Source organism: Numenius arquata, chromosome 2 (assembly GCF_964106895.1).
Source record: "Numenius arquata chromosome 2, bNumArq3.hap1.1, whole genome shotgun sequence".
Taxonomy (NCBI): domain Eukaryota; kingdom Metazoa; phylum Chordata; class Aves; order Charadriiformes; family Scolopacidae; genus Numenius; species Numenius arquata.
In genome coordinates, this window is record NC_133577.1 from 122748598 (window position 1) to 122771230 (window position 22633).

General features: G+C 39.8%; 1 protein-coding gene across 2 annotated transcripts in view; it reads right to left on the reverse strand.

Annotated features, from left to right (window-relative positions):
* The window catches only part of SEMA3A (semaphorin 3A), a 169330-nt gene extending 146901 nt beyond the window's left edge, over positions 1-22429 (reverse strand). The window contains exons 1-2 of one of the 2 annotated variants that reach the window (XM_074168230.1): positions 22417-22429; positions 21415-21612 (exon numbers count right to left, since the gene is read on the reverse strand). In XM_074168230.1, coding sequence (XP_074024331.1) covers positions 21415-21526 — 112 coding nt within the window. In that variant the 5' untranslated portion in view covers positions 21527-21612; positions 22417-22429. Of the gene's footprint in view, positions 1-21414; positions 21613-22416 lie in introns of those variants that run through there. The other variant, XM_074168229.1, reaches the window with a different exon arrangement.
* Positions 22430-22633: the final 204 nt, after the last annotated feature.

Here is a 22633-nt window from a genome sequence, read left to right on the forward strand (position 1 = left end):
TCATTATCACTTTGTTCTGGTTTGCTTAGAAGAACTGTAAAAAGAGCTGCAGATGTAAAATGGCAGAAAACAAAACCTAGCAATAATTGGCAAGTAGTTGGGCATGTTCAGCTCTAAAGGAACATGGTAACTTCTTCCATAACAATGGCTTGGATCAGGATGGTGGTATAAGAAGGGAGGACGAGCTGGTACATACGTACTCGGGAACAGAAGTGTGCAGGATTCAGCTCTGTTCCTGCCTGTAATGCTGTTGTAATCTGTTGCTAGGCTTGAGATGATTCAGAGTGAATGCTGTTTTAAATGCCTTCTTTTGCTTAGATCTATAGTCATGTTTGGTTTGGAAAAGCCCAATATACTGATACTCTCCTATGATTACAAAAGAGAAATTAAAGACATTATTTGCTGAAAATAAATAAATACAGAAATTCTCAGTGTTTATTTTCCTTCTTTATATCTCAACTGTTCTTTCTCAGCTGTCAGTCTCAGTAGCATCTGCTAAAGCTCCTTATTTTTACTCCTCAAAAATAAGTCAATTAATACTCTTTTTTTTTTTTTTTTTTTTAAGTTTTTCCCATTCAAAATTTGGGTAATTCAGGACTGATGTGGTTGTGTCCTTTTCCCATGTCTCCCAAAGACTACAGTATGACCTTGCCATGACCACTTATCTTACGGTATCTCAGTTCCCTGCCTACCTTAGGGCTGGGTTGTTAAATGGACTATCAGGTTTTCCACACAGAAACACTATTTTGCATTGCACAGTCGCATCTAGTCCTCATGGAGAGATTGAACTTCTCCTGTCATACAAAAAACAGTACAAAAGTACAGCAATGAATGGAAAAATGACCAAAGCAAAATTAATATAATCTCTAAAAGGTATAACAAACACTCAGAACACTGTCTTCCTTGAAGTTGATAAATTCCCTCCTCATACTAATCTGCTTCTGCTTATAGTATTATCTGTTTTGTGCTAGAGAGGTCTCCAAACTATTGCCTTGGCAACCAATAAACATTAATCCATGTGAGATTTTCCTCCTGAAATACTTTCTATATTGGAAATGTTATGTAGGAGGTAAATTTCACTGGAACTGGAAAAGATGTGCTGATGATTTGATTCACATTTTTTCTGGATTTTGCAACAAAACACAGCCCTGGATATTTAAGAGTTTAAGAGTCGCTTAGATGTGGTGTTGGGGGATATGGCGTAGGGAAGAACTTTGTAGAGCAGGGCAGATAGTTGGACTCGATGATCCCAAGGGTCTTTTCCAACCTAGATGATTCTATGATTCTACGATTTCTTATGTGAGAACAAATTCACTATCAATCTAACGGAACTGGCTTCGGTGGGCAGGCCTGGACCGTACATTTATGTACCCCAGAAGACCTGCAGCGCCCCGAGCAGTCTAACAAAAGACATAGTACAGGTTTCACTCAAGGCCCAAAGCAGTTTGCGTAACACCAGGTCCTTTGCTGCTTTATGTTACCATTCTTAATTCTCAGTCATCACGCATATTTAATAGCTCCGTTTCAAGGGACCAAACCAAGGGTTGCGTTTGGCTGGCAAACATCTGCATAAAAATTGGGCCTTGCATCATTCCTGTATGTTAAAGCACTTTCCATCTTGCCTAGCAAGATCTAGCACCGCTTACGTACCACTTAAAAGATTTTGTCAGAAATCCCGGGCAAGTAAATAGTACCTCACCTTGGCCTGTCCCCTCGGGTAAGGCCAGCTGTTGGGGTTGAGTCCAGAAAGAGAATCAGTGTTGTAACATCAGCTCCAACCAAAGGCTGCAGCCTGGTTTGTAGGCCACCGAAATCAACAGGAAGACTCCTATGGAATTTAATAGGCTTCAGGTTGCACCTCCATAGAGCAATACCGAGGACTCAAATGACATCCACAATCTCACCTGGACCAAAGCAGTAGCAAGCAGGCACAACCGGTTTAAAGGACTGATCTGAGTCCACTGATGTCTTTCCAAAAGCTTTGAACGAGTGCCACAGAAGGGAGAGCAGCAATCCAAGAGGAAGGTGACAGAGGTTTAGGATGACTGTGGTGAGGCCCATATCCTAACGCTGTTGCACAATGCACGCTTGAAAGTCGAGTTAAACGGAGAATATTTTATTCATAAGTGCAAACACTTTGCAGCATTTGTCAATGTGAAATAACACATTACTTGGGTCTCTGAAGACATGATGTGAACCATAATGTGTGTTATTTCAAAATAACACATAGCTTGTCACTTATTATTACTGTAATAATCTGTATTTGAATGAATCAACAATGGCAATGCGTACTTACATCAAGGAAGGAGCAACTCCAGCAAAGGAGAAATTCTGGTTTTGTATTCCTTATGGAAAATAAAGGAAACCCTTTGTAAATAAGGACCATTGTTCCAGACTTACCTCCTGAAGAAAGGTTAAAACCCTCAGAATGAGTAGATGGTTTCCTTAACATTCAAACACAACATGGGATTAACTTTTCAGAAATGTTTTCTATGCCTAGTAACACTCATATATTCATCTATGCCAGAGCCTAGGGGACTGCACAGCTTGTTTTGAAAAACAGTCATTCTTCTTGTGTGACACCTGGAAGTCCCCTGATAATGTATAGTGTTCCAGTCCACTGATAGTAACAAACTACACCTGAAACCACAGATTAAAATTTAAAAAAAAAAAAAAAAAAAAGAAAAGGAAAAAGAGGAGAATGCACAAAGAGTTTCAGCACCAGTCAGAATAAAAATGAAACTGCTTCTCCTCAACAGCAATGTGAAACAAACATGTCTTTTCATATTGAAACGAATCTATGTAACAAATTTGAATAATTTTGCAGCCTTTATATCTAGAGAACTGCATAATATGAAGATGACATGTAAGGGAGAAATTCTGAAAACAAAAATTTTCAGCTTTTGAATTTTATATGTAGTGGAATAACCACTTAAAGAATCTTTAAGACCAAGAGAAAATTATAAAAGTGATATTTTTAACTAACAATACCTTTTTTTCCTCCCCCTAAAAGGAACAGACTTCTAAAAATATTCACTTCTCAGTTGCAAAAGTAACACAGTCAGAAAGGTATATTTCAAGTGACTAAATTTCTTGAGTTTATGAAATTAGATTGGATATACTGTTAAGGAATTGTTCAAAGGTGTTTTTTTAATTATTTTTTTTTATTGCTTTCTTACCAGAAAGCAAAAGTAAGGCTTTTTCCTTGGTGCTCAGATGCTTGTTTGAGCCTTGAACTAACTTCTGTTATTTATCAGTTGTACTACTTGTTCTGAAAAGTCCAGATAGAATGTCATTGCACAAAAACATAGTCCTTGCCTCCAAAACACAGGCAATGTCAATGGAAAATAAAACAAATTTGTACAAAACGTAACTGCAGATTGGAAGCTGAGGCACAGAGATATCATCTGACGTCACAAAGAAAGTTTGTGTAAGATCCCGGAATTTAAGTTCAACTATCAATTCAGAGTTTTAGCCACAAGACCAATCTTCCTGACATTATTAACGTCCTTGAAACATGAAGGCAAACACATATCTCATCTTATTGACGTCTTAAAAGCTTTATTCTTTAAAAATAGAGTAAAAGTTCTGTTATGCAAACTATAACCAATAGCAGTACTATTTTTAAAAAAATAATGTATTAAATTATATTAAAGAATCAGACATAAATTTTTAATGCTGCTTTTGCTGCAATAAATGTTGAGGACTATGTTTTGACATTAGCACACGGCTGTACGTGTCAAGACGGTTTGGAGCTTCCCAACTCACATAGAAGCTTTATGAAGCACTGTTTTTTCTGAGACGCCACAGTTTCATAGCAGGGATAAGTAAAGCTGAGAAAAGCAAGGCATTTTTTTTTTCTCTCAAGGGAAATTATAATATTCCAACATCTGTTTTCAAATTAAGACAAACAGTCAAAATGCTGAACTTTTCACAGAGTGACAACTTAAAAAATGAAATCCAGGGATGTATAACTTTTGCTCTTGATCACTGTATCTGTGTTTGTTCTGGTCTGGGTGTCCAGCTTTGTTAGGCTTTAATGAGGAAAAACAGTGCATATACTCCACAGCCCAGACATGGACAAGTCATATCCCCAAATCAAGAAGCCTGGAAATACTTCTGAGCGTGTCCTGCTGTACCTGCCATCCTCTGACACTCAGCTGCATCTTATACAAAGGATAAACATGCCTCACCGCTGATTCGGACCTGTTGGCCAGCATTTGAGACTGGGCTATATGTTTTATGCTGTCCTGCTATCAGATAAGCCTGACGCTGAGGTTCTCTCAGAGATTTTAATGGGAGTTATGGTCCTGTTCAGGAAAAGAATGGGGAAGAAAGCAGCAAAACCACACAAAGCTGTTATAAACCTTGCTGTTACCCTGAACACACAGAGGTTACTGTCAGAGGAATATAATATTATGTTATAGCACAACTATCCAAAGTAATGTTTTCATTTGGATAGAACTGGTGGAAAATTTTGATTAAATGGAAACTTCCTTTTTCATTGACAATTCATTTTGATGGAAAACGCCTGCCTAATCCTTGTAATACACTACCAGACAGTCCCATAAGGCAAATTCTCTGTTTATGCATGACTTAGAGAGGATGGTCATCTGCCAGGTTGCTTCAGTGCTTTGCCATCGCAGCTTATTTGCCAGCTCAAACCTGGGGTGTCAATTGTGGTGGTGAAGAGTGTGAACTGGTCACTCACTCGTTTCACACACGCCGCAGATCAATTCCTGTATGATAATGCTTTTTCATTTACCACATATGCTGAACTGCATTTGACCTGGTGGTGAAAGGTTTCATTTACCATTACAGTCACTTCAGCTGTGCAGTCTCCAGTCTGTACGCTGATTTATGGATGGATGGATTTGCATATGGCAAACATCCACACAGCTTTTTAAGTTTGCATTTATGCCAATAAATGTAAAGTCAGGGCTATGATACTAGTGTGAGTAATGTTTTTATTAGAAATAGCTCTGTTTGGGTTTTTTGTTGTTGTTGGGGTTTTTTTTGTTTTGTTTCATAGTTTTTTTTAAATGCACGTAAGGCTAAAAGACCATTCCATTACTAGTTTAAGACACGGGGACAGTGCTAAAAAACCCAGCCCTCTATTTCTTCTTATTATCTTGTCTTCTTTATTTCTTATTTCTTTCTTATAACTGCTCCTTAGCAGATATACATGGGGATCAGCGTGTTCCCGGTGGTAGGACCAAGCATGAATCCTGGCACTGATAGAGAAATCTCCAGGCTGATCTTGGAGACGGGAACATAAGAACAGCAATATCCAGCCAGATCAAAGCCAGTCTAATGCAGTGACTACTGGTGACCAGCCATGGATGGTTAAGGAAAGAACATGAGGACAGGAGAAGACATAGTTCCTGATAACCCTTATGTCAGAGCTGAAGAAAATTGTGCTAGGTTTTTTGGGTGGATTTTTTTGGTTTGGTTTTTGTTCGTTTTGGGGTTTTTTTGTTGTTGGGGTTTTTTTCTGTTTTTCTTTTAAATAGCGTTTGATCTCTTCCATAACTGGCCTAATTAACTGACTATTGCAGAAGGCTCATGTTTGGCTAATTTCAATACCAACACTGCTAACACCCTGTACAAATACTAAAAGCCAATGTCCTGGTTTTCAGAAATTTTTACTGTAAGCAAGCTGTCATTCTCTCCACAACATACACGTGTATCTTCAATTAATGTTAACACTGTCTGATGAAACATCATGACAAATATTCATTCATTCTTTGTTTCCTGGTATGAGCAAAGGAGAAAAGATCCACCTCCCACCCACGTTCTGTAACAGATTTAGGAATGCAAGACCTTTCATGCTTAAATCATCTACTCTGCAACACAAACGTTTATACCTACTGAAACACAAAACACATCATTCATTATTTTGAAACTTAATTTTGAATTAGACATTTACATTGAGGAACAGCTAAAAATAACTTGCAGCAGGGCGTGGCATAACTTTGCACTGTTTATGGATCTAGTCCAAGTATGGGCATGTAAATAGCTTCAGATTTTTATACATTATGTAGGGAAATGCATGCATGCACCTAAGGATACTTTCAGAATTCAGAGAGTTGGGGAAGTTTCTTCCCTCAGCTTAGCTTCGCGGAGGCATAGGCTGAGCTTTGCCAGACCCAAAGATCCCTTTGGAAGAGCAGTTGAGTGGGAGAGAGCTCCTGGTCTCACCAGGACAAAGCAGAGGAAGGAGTTTCCTGTGTTGCATTTATGCTCCATAGCAACTTTATGCAGATGTTTGATGTCTGTGTGTCCTTTAGTTATCATTTGAACAGGCTTAGAGACTTCCTTCCAGTAAGTAGCCTTCTTGATATACGAATCGTTTGTATGTATGTTAGTACATAATACAATTTCTACCTTTTAACATCATCCTTGGCCAGCACTAGGGAAGTGTTAGGGTGCCTCTGTCCCAAGACATCATAGACCTGTTTACTAATCAGTAACTTTGTGGGTTGTTCTCTGATTGCTAACGTAGTTTAAGTAACAGCTCCAATTAATTAAATCGATAGCCGTTACAGCCTACTGAAGGACTTCACAGCCAACTGCACCAGAGATCAGAAGTAGTGTAAATGTGTTTTCTATTGCATGTTATGCCACAAATGGTTTCTGCTCCTATTTTTAATAGAAAACATTCTTTTTGCTTCCTTCTTTAAATGTATACCTATCATAAAATGTGAAAATTTTTATTGCCCCACCACCCTCTACTGCATTTGAGACTTTCTGCATTTTCTTAACATGTGACATAGGCCACAATAAATTTTAGGATAATAGAAGTGTCTGCACAAGTGGCTACATCTGAGCGGCTGCAATTTGAGATTCCTCTTGCTGTTTTGCAAAGAGCACTGAGAGCCCATTGACAAGATGTCTGGGGTGAGGGAGCACATGGCCCCGTGCTCGCTGTCCCACTTTGTCAGACTGATGTTTGAAAAGGAGCAGGGATTCATTGCTCTCCTGCTAGAGTTAGCAGTTATTTGGAGTGGCAGGAAAGGAGCTCTGGAGTCTCCTGCTGTGGGAAAAGCTTCTGACCCCTCTCCAATGAGCTCATGTGAGAAGCAGGCAATAGGAGCTTTCACTCAAAGTGCTTGGAGCCACAGCTAGAGTAAGTAAGTAATACTCCAGTAAGGGATAACAGTTTCTACAACGCTGTGCCCTTTTTTGATAGATATGGGCACAGAACAACTGCATTATGGTAACTCTATTCCAATATTGCAGTATTAATTATCTAAAGTTACTGTGCTTGAATTGGTGGAACTGCTTCAAGGCTGATTTCTGTCTAGTGTGTGTTCTGTGTTACACAGATGGACTTCTGCACAGAAGGACTTCTGCACAGAAGGTCTTAATGGAAAGACTTGTTAGCAGGGAAAATGGGAGAGGGCTTGGATAAGGTATGACATTCCTTTGCTCAAAAACTCAGTTTAAACTTGCTTGGGCATTCAAAAATATCTGATCAAATTTTATATTCATACAGATATTTAAAAGGACTCAAAGATCCACCAGACTGAGTGAGGGTCTTCATAGTGACTTCAGTTGATGTTGTATCCTACTGGACATGTGGATGCAGTGAACCACAGCAAGGTAATGAATGCTCTTCTTGTGGCAGAGCACAGTGGAGCCGTGGGATAAGTAGGATCAAGAGGGATTTTTACTGAATGAAAACTTTCATTTGGGAACAGAACAATATTTTGAACAGTTTTTGCCTCATTTCTTCCCATTAACTGAGCAGAGCTCAGAAATTTCAAGTGATCCTTACAATTGCTTGGTTTTGTTGCTTTATTATTTCATAAGTGAAGAAGAACTTGTATAACCTCCTAAAAGGGCACTTGATGCCGCAAGTGCCATGTACATTGAAGTCAATGGGAATACTCATGTGAGCAGGAGTTTGTAAGATCTGTTCTTTTTTTTTGTTGTTTTCAATCTTCTAGTAAATACCAAGACAAATCACATTTCATTACAGGAATATTAGTGTGATCAAGCAAATCCCAGAGTCTTTGAATAGTTGCCTTTTATAAATTTAGTCAATGAAATTGCATTTAACTTTGTCTCTGTGAGTTCTTTTCTGCACTATGTAACCAGATCAAATTAGCACACAGAAGCTTTTCGAGAAAGAAAATGTGTGCTGTAAATGATTACGGGGTGACACAAGCTATTTACTGAATTATGGAGCTTGTATGAAATACATCATGGTATTTTGAGGCAAGTAGATGGAAACTACAAAACAATATAGGGGGAAATGAAATTGGTAAAATAAAGCAACAGTCCCATGTTATCTCGTGATTAAGGGGTAGGTATATAATTAACATCACCTTTGGAGGTGAACTTTACTTTGGAAAGATTTTCTAGTTCTTGCGCCTGCCTAATCAAAGTTTTTGGAGCTGTTTCAGGCATAAATGGCTTAGTAAATCTTTCTCTCTCCATATATACACATGCCAATTCTATCTAAGTAGACATGAGGTACAATAAAACATGTAGAAAACTGTCTGGCTCAGAGCCTATTCAGATTTTTATTTTACTCTGTGTTCCTCATTTCTCTACTCTTTACCTTCACTTTTTCATCTTTTTTGGATGCATGAAGAACTGTATGTTTTGAAAGATACATTTAGTTTTAAATGAAAACATTCACCCATTCTACCTAGTTGAGCATGTACTGAAGTACAACAGCAGAACAGAAGAGTGAAATGCTGAGCAGTTTGCAAGGAAGATTAAAGAAAGTAATGATTATTTTGGGTGCCTCCTGGGTCAGATACTGACACAATTCAGAATAATACGTGAATCCTTTACATTTCTTCCATTTTGTCACACTTGTCTGCCAGATTTTCAATGAAGGTCTACATCTGCTTACTGCTTAGATCTCGTGCTGTTTCTTCTTTTTTTTTTTTTCTTTCTTCCCCCCCGCCCCCACCCCCTTTTTTTTTTTTTTTTTTCTATGAGGGAGGGAGGGTGGCTTTTCTAGCTTATATTTTCTGAAATATTAAAAGAAGTAGAAAATGTATAGTAGAGGGAGACCTGATATTGCTTTTTAAGATTCATTTTTCCCCAAGTGGTCATTATTACAGCAGATCTATTTAAGGCATGGGAGTTTCCATACCTGTGAATAGGTTAAAGTTTTATGGTGCTGCTTTTCACAGCACTTTGAAATGCAACGATCTTTGCCAGGAGCTAGCTAGCGAATTATTTACATATCTCCTTTCCTACCTCAGCTGACCATTCACATGCAAATAGGAGCTTTGACAGCTTCTCCACGCGTTATGAAACCCAGTGATCTGTCCATTTTTCAACTCAAAATGAAAAATATGACAATGCCTTAGCATAAAGCCCTGCCAGACTCTAGATTAGTTTCTTACTCTGCAACACTGAATATGAAAAAATAAAAAATAAAAATAAAAAAAGCCCCACAACCCTACTTTCTTGGAATGGAAAATTTTGGGAGCACATCTGGTCACAAAATAAGCATGAATTTCTTAGAGACTGGCTGAGGGACAGTAATTTTACAAACTATTTGAAAGGCAGAGCTGACTTAAGCTCTTGCTTTTTCCTCTCTTAGTCACCCAGAACCCAACAGAATAGCTCAGCCTTTCAAAAAAACTTGATTTTTAGAGTAGGTTCAAATAATTGCACAGCAGACACACCATGATATGAGGAGGAGAAAATGAGCAGCAGACACTTAAATTGGCCCTGCCTGGTAAACCCCATGTTTGAAGAAACTTGACTTGTACTATTGAGCGCGTGCCCATAGTATATACTGACTCATAAGTGGGTCCCAGAACAGTTCACCTCTGCACAGAACAGGTTCATGGTCTGGCCCTGCACATGCAAGCAATTGCCTCCTAAACCCTGGTGTCTGAAAGACCTCACCAAGTGGTTCAGCTCAGGACAATATTGCGCTTTCATGGTGATTATCAAAAATCATTGCTATTCTACCCACTCGCCAGTTATTATTTCAAATGAAAACTTGTCTTAAGACCTAAAGTCTCGTTTTCTGGTGTGGTTTCAGTGTCTTATAACCAGAAACAACTACACATTTCCTAGTCTAAAAAGCTGTATTTCACCTCTCCTCATGTAATTTACATACATTGATCACTTCCATATGTCTGGCATAAGGTAAAATAGTTTGTGTGCATAGTAATAGGGGTGAACCCTACTACAGTGAAACAAAATTCAGCATTTATCGTATTCCTACACGCTGATAAAAAAGTTTTTAAGAGAATGGCATTTATGAGAAATGTCATGCTTATGAAAAGCTGTTTGTGGTCTCAGCTATGGAAATTGTGTTCAAAAACTAAAAGCTGCATTGCTTGGTCTTGTCCTCGGTCCCTTTGGTGCAATGTCAATTAGCACTATCAGTGGTCTAATTCCCTTCTCACATGCATCTTTGCAGTCACAGTCATTTAATGAAGTTACACTTGATTTACACCAGAATAATTGGTGATAGCTTAAAATTTCTAATATAGAATAATAATACTCATGAGACTTGATACCGCTGTCTTGGAAGACAAATGAGAAAGCTTCTTTACTCCAGTAAACAGAACCTTCTACGTTGGTCTCTGTTGGTCCATTTGCCAGACTCAGAAATTGGATTTAGCTCTTCTAGCAACAGAAAAACTGTCAGAAAACTATGTAGCAAGTGGTCAAGTAAGACACTGTAGTCTAACAAGTCAAACTACAGACTTGCGCCTGAAGTTCAAAGGTAAACCAAAATCACAAAAAATCTTGTATTTGCTCTGCATTTCTTAACTAAGATGGAATGAAAAACACTACTTTATTATGGAAAAAGAATGTTATTCAAAACAACCATTACATCATGTAAGTGGCATGAGGAAGTCTAAAAGCAAAGAAAAAAAAATTCCTTGATTTAATTCACTGAAGGTAATATTTAAATGTTGCATTTAAGGTATGTGGAATACATGAACAACCAATTTTATTTTCACACAAGTCAGGCTGATGAGGGGAACAGGTGCTTTCTTACTTATTTTAGGAATGAGGATGTGAATCTTACAGAGATGCAGAATTCCACTTCTGAATTTATTATAGCAGTTAATCCTCATTATCAGGTTTGAACTATGGCTGTCAAGCAACAGTTTTCCAGTGAGTGAGTCACAAATGATAGGCAATTAGGACTGACTGAACTGATTACTGAATATTTCCCCAAGTGGCTGAGAAAGGCTGGCCTCATCCTGGAGAAGGTTGGGAAGCATTTTGGGTATGGAAAGTCAGAAAAAGGGCTGTGTGAAGGAAGAAATAAAATTTTTGTGCCCAGAATCTGTTGGGAAGGGAAGCACATACCCTTGTAGGGCCAGGGGAGTATTAAACACCAGTAGCCTGGTAAGGTATGTTCAGACCAGATGAAAAGAGGAGGAAGTGCCCAAAGTGAGGGGTTTAGTTTTGTCTGATAAGTGCAAGAAAAAAAATCACATTTTTTAACTCCCTCCTAATTTTAAAATATGATTATCAGAAAAAAGAAAGAAGCCTAGCTTAAACGCAGAGAAATAGGCCAGGATCTTGCAACCACTCAAATAGCTTTGATAAACAATATTGCAAAGATTAAGCACAAAGGCTCTTCTTCTCCAGAGTCATCTGTAATCACCTTCACAGTGTATTTAGTGTGAAATAGAGGCGGATACTACAAAAAACATTGTGAAGGCGTCCTGTATAGAACCGCAATATCCAAACTGAATTAAATTAGATATGCTTTCTGGATAATTGGCATGTGTTTCATGTCACAGGCGTACGCAGCTGTGAATATAATTATTATAATCACTTTAAAGTACCTGTAAGGCCTTTGTATGTTGATCAAAAATAAGTTCTGACTGAACTTTGAATATACACATTAATGGGATTATTCTGAGAGTAGGATACAGCTCTGAATAAGCATGGCAAGTCTCTGACCTCAGCAATTTCTCATGAGATTACTTAATACCACTTTACAGGTGAAGAAGCTGACACAGAAGAGCCAAAGAATTAATAGGATTTCACATTTATGGTACTTTCTTTGATTCCCATTACAGTACAGATTTCCTGTGTATCATCAGCTGTGGTGCTGGGTTTCTGTTAACCTCCAACCTCCATTTGCAGGTGAAGATAACAAAACTTTCCTAATTTGCGTGACAGTTGTCCAGTAAAGAGTGTGAGTTCCAGTGCGGGTTAAAAGAATGATGAAAGACACAAAATTGTAAAAGGATGCCACAAAAGAAAGTAGAATACCCAGTAGATTACAGTTCCATCACAGATGGGAAACAAAATCTGAAAAAGTAGAATCAGAAATTTACGTTAATCTCGATCTCAATACTACAGGCTGCAGAGAAAACCAAAATTTTCAACATAGAGTATTTATTATTACTTTACTTCATAACACCCCTTTAAGACGAGCTATGAGGAAATCTTGTTTGCCTAATTGTTGGAGGTCCGTTTTTATGGCTAGAGTACAAATGACAGGATACATATTTAGAACAGCAATATGGACGAAGTTTTATCATAGTGATAACCGCACAGCCAACAACCTGCAAATACTGCTTCACTAATGTTTAGGTCATTTCAGCGAAGTCTCAACTAGAAAATGTTTTAAACTCTTTGAAAATGTTATCATACCCTCCCATACATCTGAATATATACTTGGTCTTGGTGGATGGACTCTTGTCACATCTTGGAAGAGCAGCAATTTAGAAATAAAGCAATTTTCTGACTATGCAATTTGCAGGTAGCTCAAGAACATATTTATATTGTTATCTGCAAGGCCGTCAGAGCAAGCAGTTTTGGTACAGTCATTCATCTGCTGTAGTATAAGGCAATATGAGGAAAAAATACACAATCTGGAAGATAAAGTTTTCTCTCCCAGATCCCCAGATATCGTTTCTGCTGTCCCTTCTATCACTCAACAGGAACTGGCATTTACCACACGGGCTTAGCAGAATGGAGACCTTGTACAGGACCTAGTGTGATGGAGATGAGACCAAGCTGACCTCCAGATGCTACAGAGCAACACTCATCATCATTGATATGACCCTTGTGTTTTTAGAAAAAGAGCTTCATCAGGACTCAGAACCATTTCAGATTATACATTCATGCAAAAGTAATAAAATTGCACTGGGAAATCCACCAAATAAGTAAAAGTAATAAGTATTAAGTAAAAGACCCTGAAATCTCCTCTTCATCTCAAGAGACCTCACTCTATGCCTTGGCCAGGCCTGGGATCTGTGTCTAGCAAAGGATAGCTATTGCCATTCCAGTGTCAGCTGGTGATGAAAGCTGTCCCCCGCACTCTCTGCAGCTCTTTTGGATGCTTGTGAGCTGTATTTATCGTCTGTTGCTTCTAGAAAAGGCCACAAACCCCTCCCCCTTGAAAGGCAGCTCTAAATCCTTTAAATTATCTCACAGAGCTTTTTTGTGTCCTTTTCTCACACAAGGCTGGAATTTCAAAAGGAGCCAAGAGGGGCCGTCAGAACCAACATGAGCTTTGCTTCATTAGAGTGGAGAGTAAAGGAGAGCTTTCTTTTTCCTCCTTCCACAAGTTGGATGAAAGCAAATAACTACTTCATTCCTCAGATTGTTCCCCGCAAGATCCAACTTTGCATGAAAATATTTATAAGAGATGAGAATTTTATTTGACTGCTCACTTCTAAAGTTTCCGAAACATCCAGCTGGAGAGATAAGCAGGCGGCCCAACAAATGTCAAACAACTTTAAAACATAAAAAGAATGGCAAAAACTTCTGACTTTACTGTGTTTGGCTATCAAACAGCAAAGGATGAAAACTAGATGTGACACAAAGTAGACTAGTGCTCACACGTTTCAGGGATTGCTGTAGATGTGTCTAGCTCAAGGGGAACCTGTAATCCCCCAAGTGAGAAAAGAATCCCCCAAACTGTAAGTCTATTTAGAATTTTTAGAAATGAACCTAAATTAGGTTTCAACCTGCTCTCACTATTGAAATAGTCCAACTGAAAAAGGGGAGAATTAGGGTCGAGGCACTTGTCCTCTCAGTTGCACATATGCATATATATTTTTATTTGCAAATTCTCCTATATGAAACTGGGTCTTGAAAACATTTTTCTTTTAAAGTGTAGAAGCATTCAGAAAGTAACAGAGCTGGTCAGGGGACAGCTTATTGAAAGCTCCAAATGATTAAGCTATTAAATTAGCAAAGCTCTGCAGCCCCAGACAGTCACTTCCAGCATGTGTCACTGGATTTGGGATGAGCTTATTAAGGAGGAGAGACATGGGAAATGTGAGATGTAAGTTAGGTAATTGTTTTAAGAATATGAAGAATGTAGTGGTACTGTGTATTTCTTGCTATGAGTGAAAGTTTGATGCAGATTTAGATACAGTCACAGGTGACCTCAAGATCACACATACTGCAGGCATACATAAGCTTAATCAGTTGGATTTTTACACAGCTTTAAATATTAATTTAAGCAGAGACAGTTTCTTATATTAGGATGCTTTGGATCAGAATACAGCCTAAGTTCTTCCATAGCATTTAATTGGTACCTTCTTCTGATACCTTCCCAGAAAGAAAGAAACTAAATGAATGAACAATCAGCTTAATTCCTTTTACAGTCACTGAAAAGCGATGAGCACCCTTAAAGTCTCATTCAGCCTGCATAACCCAAGATTAACTCTCTGGAGGTACCTCTCCTTCCACTGACAGTGAAAAGAGCCTAACGTAGCTGACTATGTCAGTCAGAGGAAGAGAAAGACACCACAGAGAACCTCCTGTGGTGCAGGAGAAAGGCTACAGGGCTCTTAAGATTTCTGATGCTCTCAACAGCTGTGGCCATCCTTTTCTGTCTTGTACATCGGAGCACTATCCCACTTGGAAAAAATTAGGGAAAGTCAAGTAAATGTACTATCCCCACAGTTATTCTCACCATCCACAGCTGTTACTGGAAGCGAGCAGCTAACCTATATGAAGACTGTATGTGGGAGGACCGTGAACTTGCAGACATTCCTGAAGGGAACTTTAGTCCTGCAAAGGAAGGAATTCGCTGAATCGCCCACCAGCACCAGCACAACACCAGCAGCTACTTTCACATTTAACCTTAATTAACAAGAGGACCAGGACAAGCCACAGAACTTCCATTTAAAATTTTGACATAGAGCTGCCAGGGTCCGCCCCACACATTTGCTTAAAAATAAGCTCGTGGGAGCCTGAAGATAATTTTACCCTTTTTAGCTTTCAAACAACTGGAAAATGTCACAACCATTGACACCACTTAGAAGGATTTGTTTTCTTCTCAGTCACTTAGGCACTGCCTCAGGTGAAGATCTGATGGTGCTTCAGATTGAACTAGCGTCAACTCAGGCTTCAGCTGATGTAGAAAACATTTGAAATATTGGAGCGACTTCGTCTTGCTTGTACTACCATTGCAGTGTTGCAGGTAAGCACATGAGAGAAAAAGCCTGCAGGCCAGAGGAAGTAAATAAAAAAGATGTCTCTCTAATAGACTTATTAAAAGGATGAGAGCATTGCAATGCATTAAATAAAAACTGAAAAACACTTCCAAGCAAAAAGAGTTAAAAATACAAATCACTCAGTTATTTCTTCTCAGGTGGAACTTCATGTAAATGCTTTCTCTATATACAGATGCACACGCAGGAGAGATTATCATAAATAACCCATTTACATTGTAGCAACCTGCAAAGACAGGGTTTCTTATTTTAAATATTGTTTTGCTAAACCTTGTGGAATAAATACACACCTGAATAAACCCTGAGCAAACAGATAGGTACTTCAGTCCTGATCAAAAAACTTCAAGCACAGAAGTAAATTTTAAGGTAGGCTTCACGTATCAGTAGGTCCATTGAGCTCAGTGAAACTATGGATGTTTAAATTCCTCACTAGGTCAGATGTCTTAAGATGCTGTAACAAACAGCAGGGGTAACTGCTGCACACCTTGTCCACAGCAAATGAGTAGAGTTTCCATTGCTGTCAATACGGCACCTTCCATGAATAATTCAGTCATTTGCAAACCGTACAGCACAAATAATTATAGAGAACTCCAGCTTCTCAGAAAAGGGAGGCTCTGTAATTCAGAAACCACTTTTTCCACTGGAATTAAATGGGAAAGTTGGAAACACAAAATGAACATGTTGGGCTAGGTTTTCACCCTCCTTGTTCCAATTACATTGCATGTCTCAGGCCCTAATTAGCTAGCTGAAAATTTCCCTATATAGGCAAGATCTGAGCTCAGGCACCTCCTTCATCAGCTTCTCCCTCCTGTCAGCCTCTGGGGCGTGTCAGAGGCAGGCAGGGTAGTCCTGCAGTCTCCCCTGACAGTTCTCAGGTCTTGTGAAGACCCCACTCAGCCAACATTAGAAAGACCAACACATGGATCCTCTCTAAAAGACTCGTCATTTTGGGGTGAAAAAAAAAAAAAAAAAGGCTGAAGAAGCTGTGGCTGCGTCTGCCACCTTCACTGCCTTCCAGCCTCCTGCACTGACTGAGCACCAAAGCCATGCAGAAATGCTGTTGGGGACAGTGGAAGCTGAAGAACGGTACAAGCCCATGCCTAGACCGCAAATGTCACCAGTTTGTCTTCCTTCACTGTCTAAGCCTGGGCTGCCCTTCTCTCCTTTTCAGGCGTGTTAGAAAAACTTTTCCCTCAGATAGTACTCTTACAACATATTTTAAGCAAAAGTTTCTTTTAAGTAGATACCTTGAAATCTGAGACAAACTCTAATACTGGTCCCAACTCAAGAAAGGCAGGCTTCCTTGCCAATATTTCTCTCCTCATTTCCTTCTCCCACTTTGTCCTGCTTTCCCAATATTTGTGGAGGTATTGGATTGTGAGTTATAGAGTTTGATGGAAAGGAAAAACCACAATCAAACCCACCAGCAGGTCATCAACTACAACCAGACTGGGTCAACAAACTACAAACCAGGTATCATATTTATACTAGCGTACATACAGGTAATTCAGTGCGGTGTCATTCCTCCCTTGTCACAGCATGTGGGACTGATTGAAACGGACAGAAGTTTTGCCATTGCTTTCACTAGGGCCAGCTTTTCATCTGTATAAAAATCCATTCTATAAAACTGTAAATCAACTGCACATCAAGGATGGAGTAGTTCTCACTATCACTGCAACTTTGAACAAAACGCTTATTTTTAATATGGCTTGAATTGGAGCCAGGGAGTAATAGATCTAAATCTGTGTGCAATGCTTTTCCAGTTACTTATTCTCAAGTAATATGTATCCAATTGAGCAACAATAACAAAGAAGAACCACACATGTACTCTTACAAAACATACTTACAGCATTTAGTAATTTTCAATAGACAAATAGGATGCGACAGATGGATTTGAGAAAGTTGGGTTCACAAGAATTACTCGTGGAGACAAAAATCGGGGTTGCCTTAGGAAAAAATAGTAAATCAAGGAATTGTTAATGGAATGTCTCTCTTTCTCTGGGCTTAGATATTTATATTTAAAGGTTACTGTAGCCGGTTCCATCTCTGTTTGTGATGTTCCCTCCCCACACAGGGGACAGCAAAAGAAAATGGGAAACAATAAACGATACAAGAAATCCATCTGGAGTTAAGACTATATTTATTGTTTTAAACTTTGCACACTCAACTTGATCACCATCTTTCTGAGAACTCTGTGCTCAAAAGAAGTTTCCTGAACAGAACCTGTGACCTAGTGACACAATATAGAGACTTACAACCGACACTGAAATTGAAGACAATGAGATTAAAAAAAAACCAACAAAAACCAAAAAGCCAACAACAAAGCCCCCTACATTCTTTAAGAAAAGATTCCTTTACTTTTGACATATCAACAATGACATTTCTTGTTACTTTGCAATAAGGACACAAAGTCTTTGAAGGACACAAAAAGAGGAGCTCAGAGGTTGAAGGGCTCAACTGAGCTTTCAGTTTTATAGCTGGTTTTGCCACATTTTGGCTATGATCCAGAATTTACTGACTTCAACGAACTTTAGATCAGGCCTTTAATCATATTAGTTCCCTTTGACTGGAATGAGGAGATAACTATCATCTGTGCAAAACCTTTCCAATCCATGCACTAAGACGAAAATGCTTGGAAGCTTTAAAATGTATGGAGCAAAACCCTGATGCTACCGAACAGGAGTTTCATCACAGATTTCAGCTGGACAAGGATTTCCCTAGTGCTCTCCTCAAATTTCCTTCCTTTAACATGCCACCAAAATCAAGGTGATATAAACCAAATAACCAGAACTCTGTTTTACCATAAACAGAAAGAACCTTTTCAGATTGCAGATATGGCCTTAATATATGCATTTATACACTTTCTCTTCCTCTTCCTACCCGTAACATGCCCTGTAGGATACTTTTAATTTTCTGCAAGGCTGAGTGACAAGAAGTTAAGAGGAAGCAAGAATGGGAGTTCACTGAAACTTCTGTCCAGCAACCTGGGAAATGGCAGAGCTAATACTGGACCTTTGAAAACAAGTGACCATAGGAAATCAAGGTTGGCAGGGATTTAACCCTTCATGACTCATTTTGCTAACTTTTAAAGCAAATGCCTGAGCTTTTTAACTATGTTTGACATCTAATTAGTTGAGAAAAACAAGAAGTTAAAATACATCCTTGCTTTTCTTTTGAAATAAAGGACTGACAATTAGCTCCAAGGTATTTGTTTAGGCAAAAAAACAAGCACGCATGTCAAAAGAAAGCACAGTGACAGCCACTGAAAAGAGAAGTCACTTGGGTCATTCCTTTTACCTTGAGTATTTTTTTTTCAATATCATAAGTTTATTTTAGTCAGCCACAACTCTTTGTGGAGAGGCAGAATGAGTAAGTAACCGGGTATCTTCTTTTCCTAATTGTTGGCAGTTTCAATAGTGATGAATCACGTAGTATCATATAGTCATATAGCGGTGAGCTATACCCTGAGACATACAGATTGGCATGTAAGGTATTCACTCAGTGCCTAAAAGACATCTTTTCAATACCTACAGCTCTTAATGCTGTTCCTACGCAAGGTGTTAACGTTGATCTGTGCATAGAGTACAGTGCTGGAAGCAAAATTTGTCTGGAAAAGCACCAGCTGATAAGGCTTCATTTTCCCTGGCTACTAACGATATCTCCATACTTGGGGATCAATGCAGCGGTGCAGGCAACACGCTCCTCTTGACCTGGCCAAGCATTTACACCGGTACTTAACATTAAGCATGTGAGTGGTCTGATCTGAGTTTTAGGGTTACACGTTTTAAGTCATATAGGTGATTAAGTATACATATGAATCAAAGGCCAGAGTGTGAATTCCTGTAGGTCTTCAGACTTTACTTGCTTTGAATTAACTATGCATTTACTTTATTTCCTAGATAGGAAATCAGGTTGCTCAGCATTTGAAGTAATTTTCTTTTTACAGTGATCCGCCAATTATAAAAACAGTTTCAATGTTCCTTTTAGTTTCCTGTTTTGCTCATATAGGATTGACAGTATATTAAAATTTGTTGTATGATGTACATGAAAACCACGAAAATGAGACCCTTTCTCTCAGCAAGAGCAGAACTGGAAAACAACCAATCAGCAGAGTAGCAAAATGTTGCTAAACTGTATATGGATACAGTACCTGTGAGGCGAAAAAAAAAAGAAAACAAATAAAATGGAAAAAGAAAACCACTATCAGAAACATTTGGCCATCCTTTGAAATCAGTTTGTGTGAATTTAGTCAGTATGAGCAAGGGTAGCAGACTTGAGCCACCAATAAACTTTAAAAGGGTAAAAAATAATAAACAATGAATAATTAGCCTTTAAACCCCTTTACAAGATATTTTTACAGCATTTATGCTTCTATATACTAATCTGAGTTTCAGTATGATTGTGAAAGTTTGGAAGCAATTGAGTTTCTTAATGAGTTTTTTGACATGACGTAGTTATGGTAGAAGCTTTCTTCAAACTCCATTATTCAAAATAATCAATTTTCTGTTTAAATGTAAAGGGCTTCTCTTATGAAAACCAAACGAACAGATTCTGAACCCCTTAAACTGTCCTTTCCATATATATCTTTTCATGTTTAAACACACACAAATATGCATATATGTGTTCTTTAATAAAACCCTGCACATGCTTTTATTTCATATAGTGCATCCAAGTTTTGCAGGTGTTTAATTTTTCCCCCCCCTCATCTGGAGTGCGAAAATGACGTCTGCCTTGTATCAGAGAGGACTTTTCCCCTTCTCATTTGCAGCACGAGAAAGATGAAAAAAAAAAAAATTGAAAAACATATTTCTACTGGCAAAGAGACGTATTGACACGATACTGTAAACTGAGATTGACATCTATGACCAAGCATGCACACACATGTTCTCTTTTTTCCCCACTGTAGAAGCAGTGTGTTACTTTTCCTCCCTCCTTTCAGAACCGTGGCTGCTGCTCCTTCTCTCACCTTCAATAATATGAGAATTATGAGGAGGCAGCTCTTCAGAGAGAAACGTATATGTGCATAGATATATAGATCTCCTCTTTAGAAATAATACTCTACAGCTCTTACATTTTAAACTTCTTTCCTAGTTGGACATTCTCCAGATTTGGTGAATTCTTCTGAAAATGTACTTAGAGAGGAACTATGCTGATAAAGACAAGAATGCCTACTTCAGAGCCCTCCTTAATACTGGCGGTATTAACCAAAAGTTAATTACTGACAATTGCAGTGTGAGTGGCATTACACCATTTCAAACGTAAAACGTAGCTTTCGCAGCTCTCTTTCTTCAGTTACACCTTCCCTGTGATCTCTAATGAAATACATCAGGCTACACTGAAAACAATCTCAGTTCAAATAAATTGCACTGCATTAAACATCCATAGGCAGTATTTTCTAGGGCATAACAGTCCTTTCCTCCTTTTCTGGACTGATCTGTTTCTTCCAGTTTATAGTTTCTTGGCAAACCCACCATCTACTGCTTATGTTAGGCATCTGATTGTCAGATTTGTACAAACTGAATATTCATGACTTGAAAATTAACCACTTCATGCCTAAAAAAAAGGAAAATATAAATCTTCATCTATTCCGTGTTGTTTGAAACAGATCTGGTATTGTGGCTGCACTACATGCCCAGCCCGGGAGAGATTAGCTGGGTGGCCAAACACGTCTCCCCGTTTGAAAGAGTAAAGTCCGATGAAATAGCACAAGACTGAAAATTACTCTTCCACGGATCAGCACGATCCGGAGTCCTTGTCTGCAAATGCAACTAACTCTTCTTTGTCTGTGTTTAAACTGCGTGGTACCAACCGCAGCACGGAGTGGCTTTTTAAGTATTTTTTTTTTCAGAAATTTCTCCTAATGCCAATTTCCCCTTCGAAAGATAAGGCAAACCAGCCAGGAAGGTGGGGAGGGGAGGGAGCGACGGGGCAAGGAGGAGAGGTTTTGAGGCAAACCGAGAACGAGAGAGAACAACAGACTTACCTTTATAGGATAATTTGAGCCTTGGCACGTTATTCTTCACATGCTGGCAGTTCACTCTTCCTGCTAGTAATACTCCCAAGGAAAGCAAGGCAATCCCCCTGAGCCAGCCCATGCTGCAGCAGCCACTGTAGGGTCCCTGCGAGCCGGAGCCGCGGCGCTCCCCGTCCTGCCGGGCGCCGCCGGGGAACTTCAGGCAACCTGGGGAGCGGAGGTAACAGGTGATGGGGGTGGGCTCCGCGCCCCGCCGCGCCCCGCCGCGCCCCGCCGCCGCCGCCACCAGCCTCCCCGGCCCCCCGCCTCGCCGCCGTCGCCGCCGGGGCAACTTCAAGCCCCTCTCACGCACACGCCGCGGGCCGGAAAAGGAGGCAGCCCCCGGGCGAGAGTGGCGTGCGGGCGGGGGGGCGGCATGATGCGGGCGGCGGCGGGCGGCGGCGCGGGCCGGGGGCAGGGGCCGGGGCCGGGGCCGGGGCCGGGCCGGGGCTGGGCGAGCGCCCCGCTCCCCGAGCGGCGGGCGGGTCCCGAGCGGCGGGGGCGGGCGCGGAGCGGCGGCAGCTCCGCGCTCCCCGCGCACATGGAAGGGAGGAGGGGGGAGACACCGGTTCTCCCCGCGCTCCCGAGAGCGGCTGACAATGGGAGCGCAAGAAAGCTCGACACCCCCCCCCCCCTTACCCCCCCCCTTTCCCCTGCTGTCACAGCACACATGCAAAGGAAAAAAAAAAAAATAAAAGAAAACAAAAAAAAGAAAGGAAAAAAAGAAACACATCGCGGCAGAGATTAGAGGAGGGAACAGAAACCTCCGCCGAGCTTGAGAAAGGCACGGAGCTATACATTTCATGTCATTGTCAGGTTGTTGGGCTTGGATTTTGGTGTTTTGGTGTTTTTTGTTTTTGTTTTTGTTTTTTTTTTTCATAATTTCATTTTACGTTTCTCATTAAAAGATGTACGCCCCCCTTTAAAAACAACAACAACAGCACAACACAACCCACAATGTTGTTAACCCACACAAATAACATCTCCTGCCCGTAACGTAATCCTTTTCGGGTTGCTCCCAGTTAAAAAAAAAAAAAAAAAAAACAACCAAGTATCAAAGTCTGCCATCAGCATAACTTTACCACCGAAGCTTTTAAAGCCTTGTTAGGGAAGGTTGCTGTAACCCTCCCGCCCTCCGCACCTCCTGCACTACTCCAAGTCAGCGAAAGAAATTCCTAGTAAAGCCCAC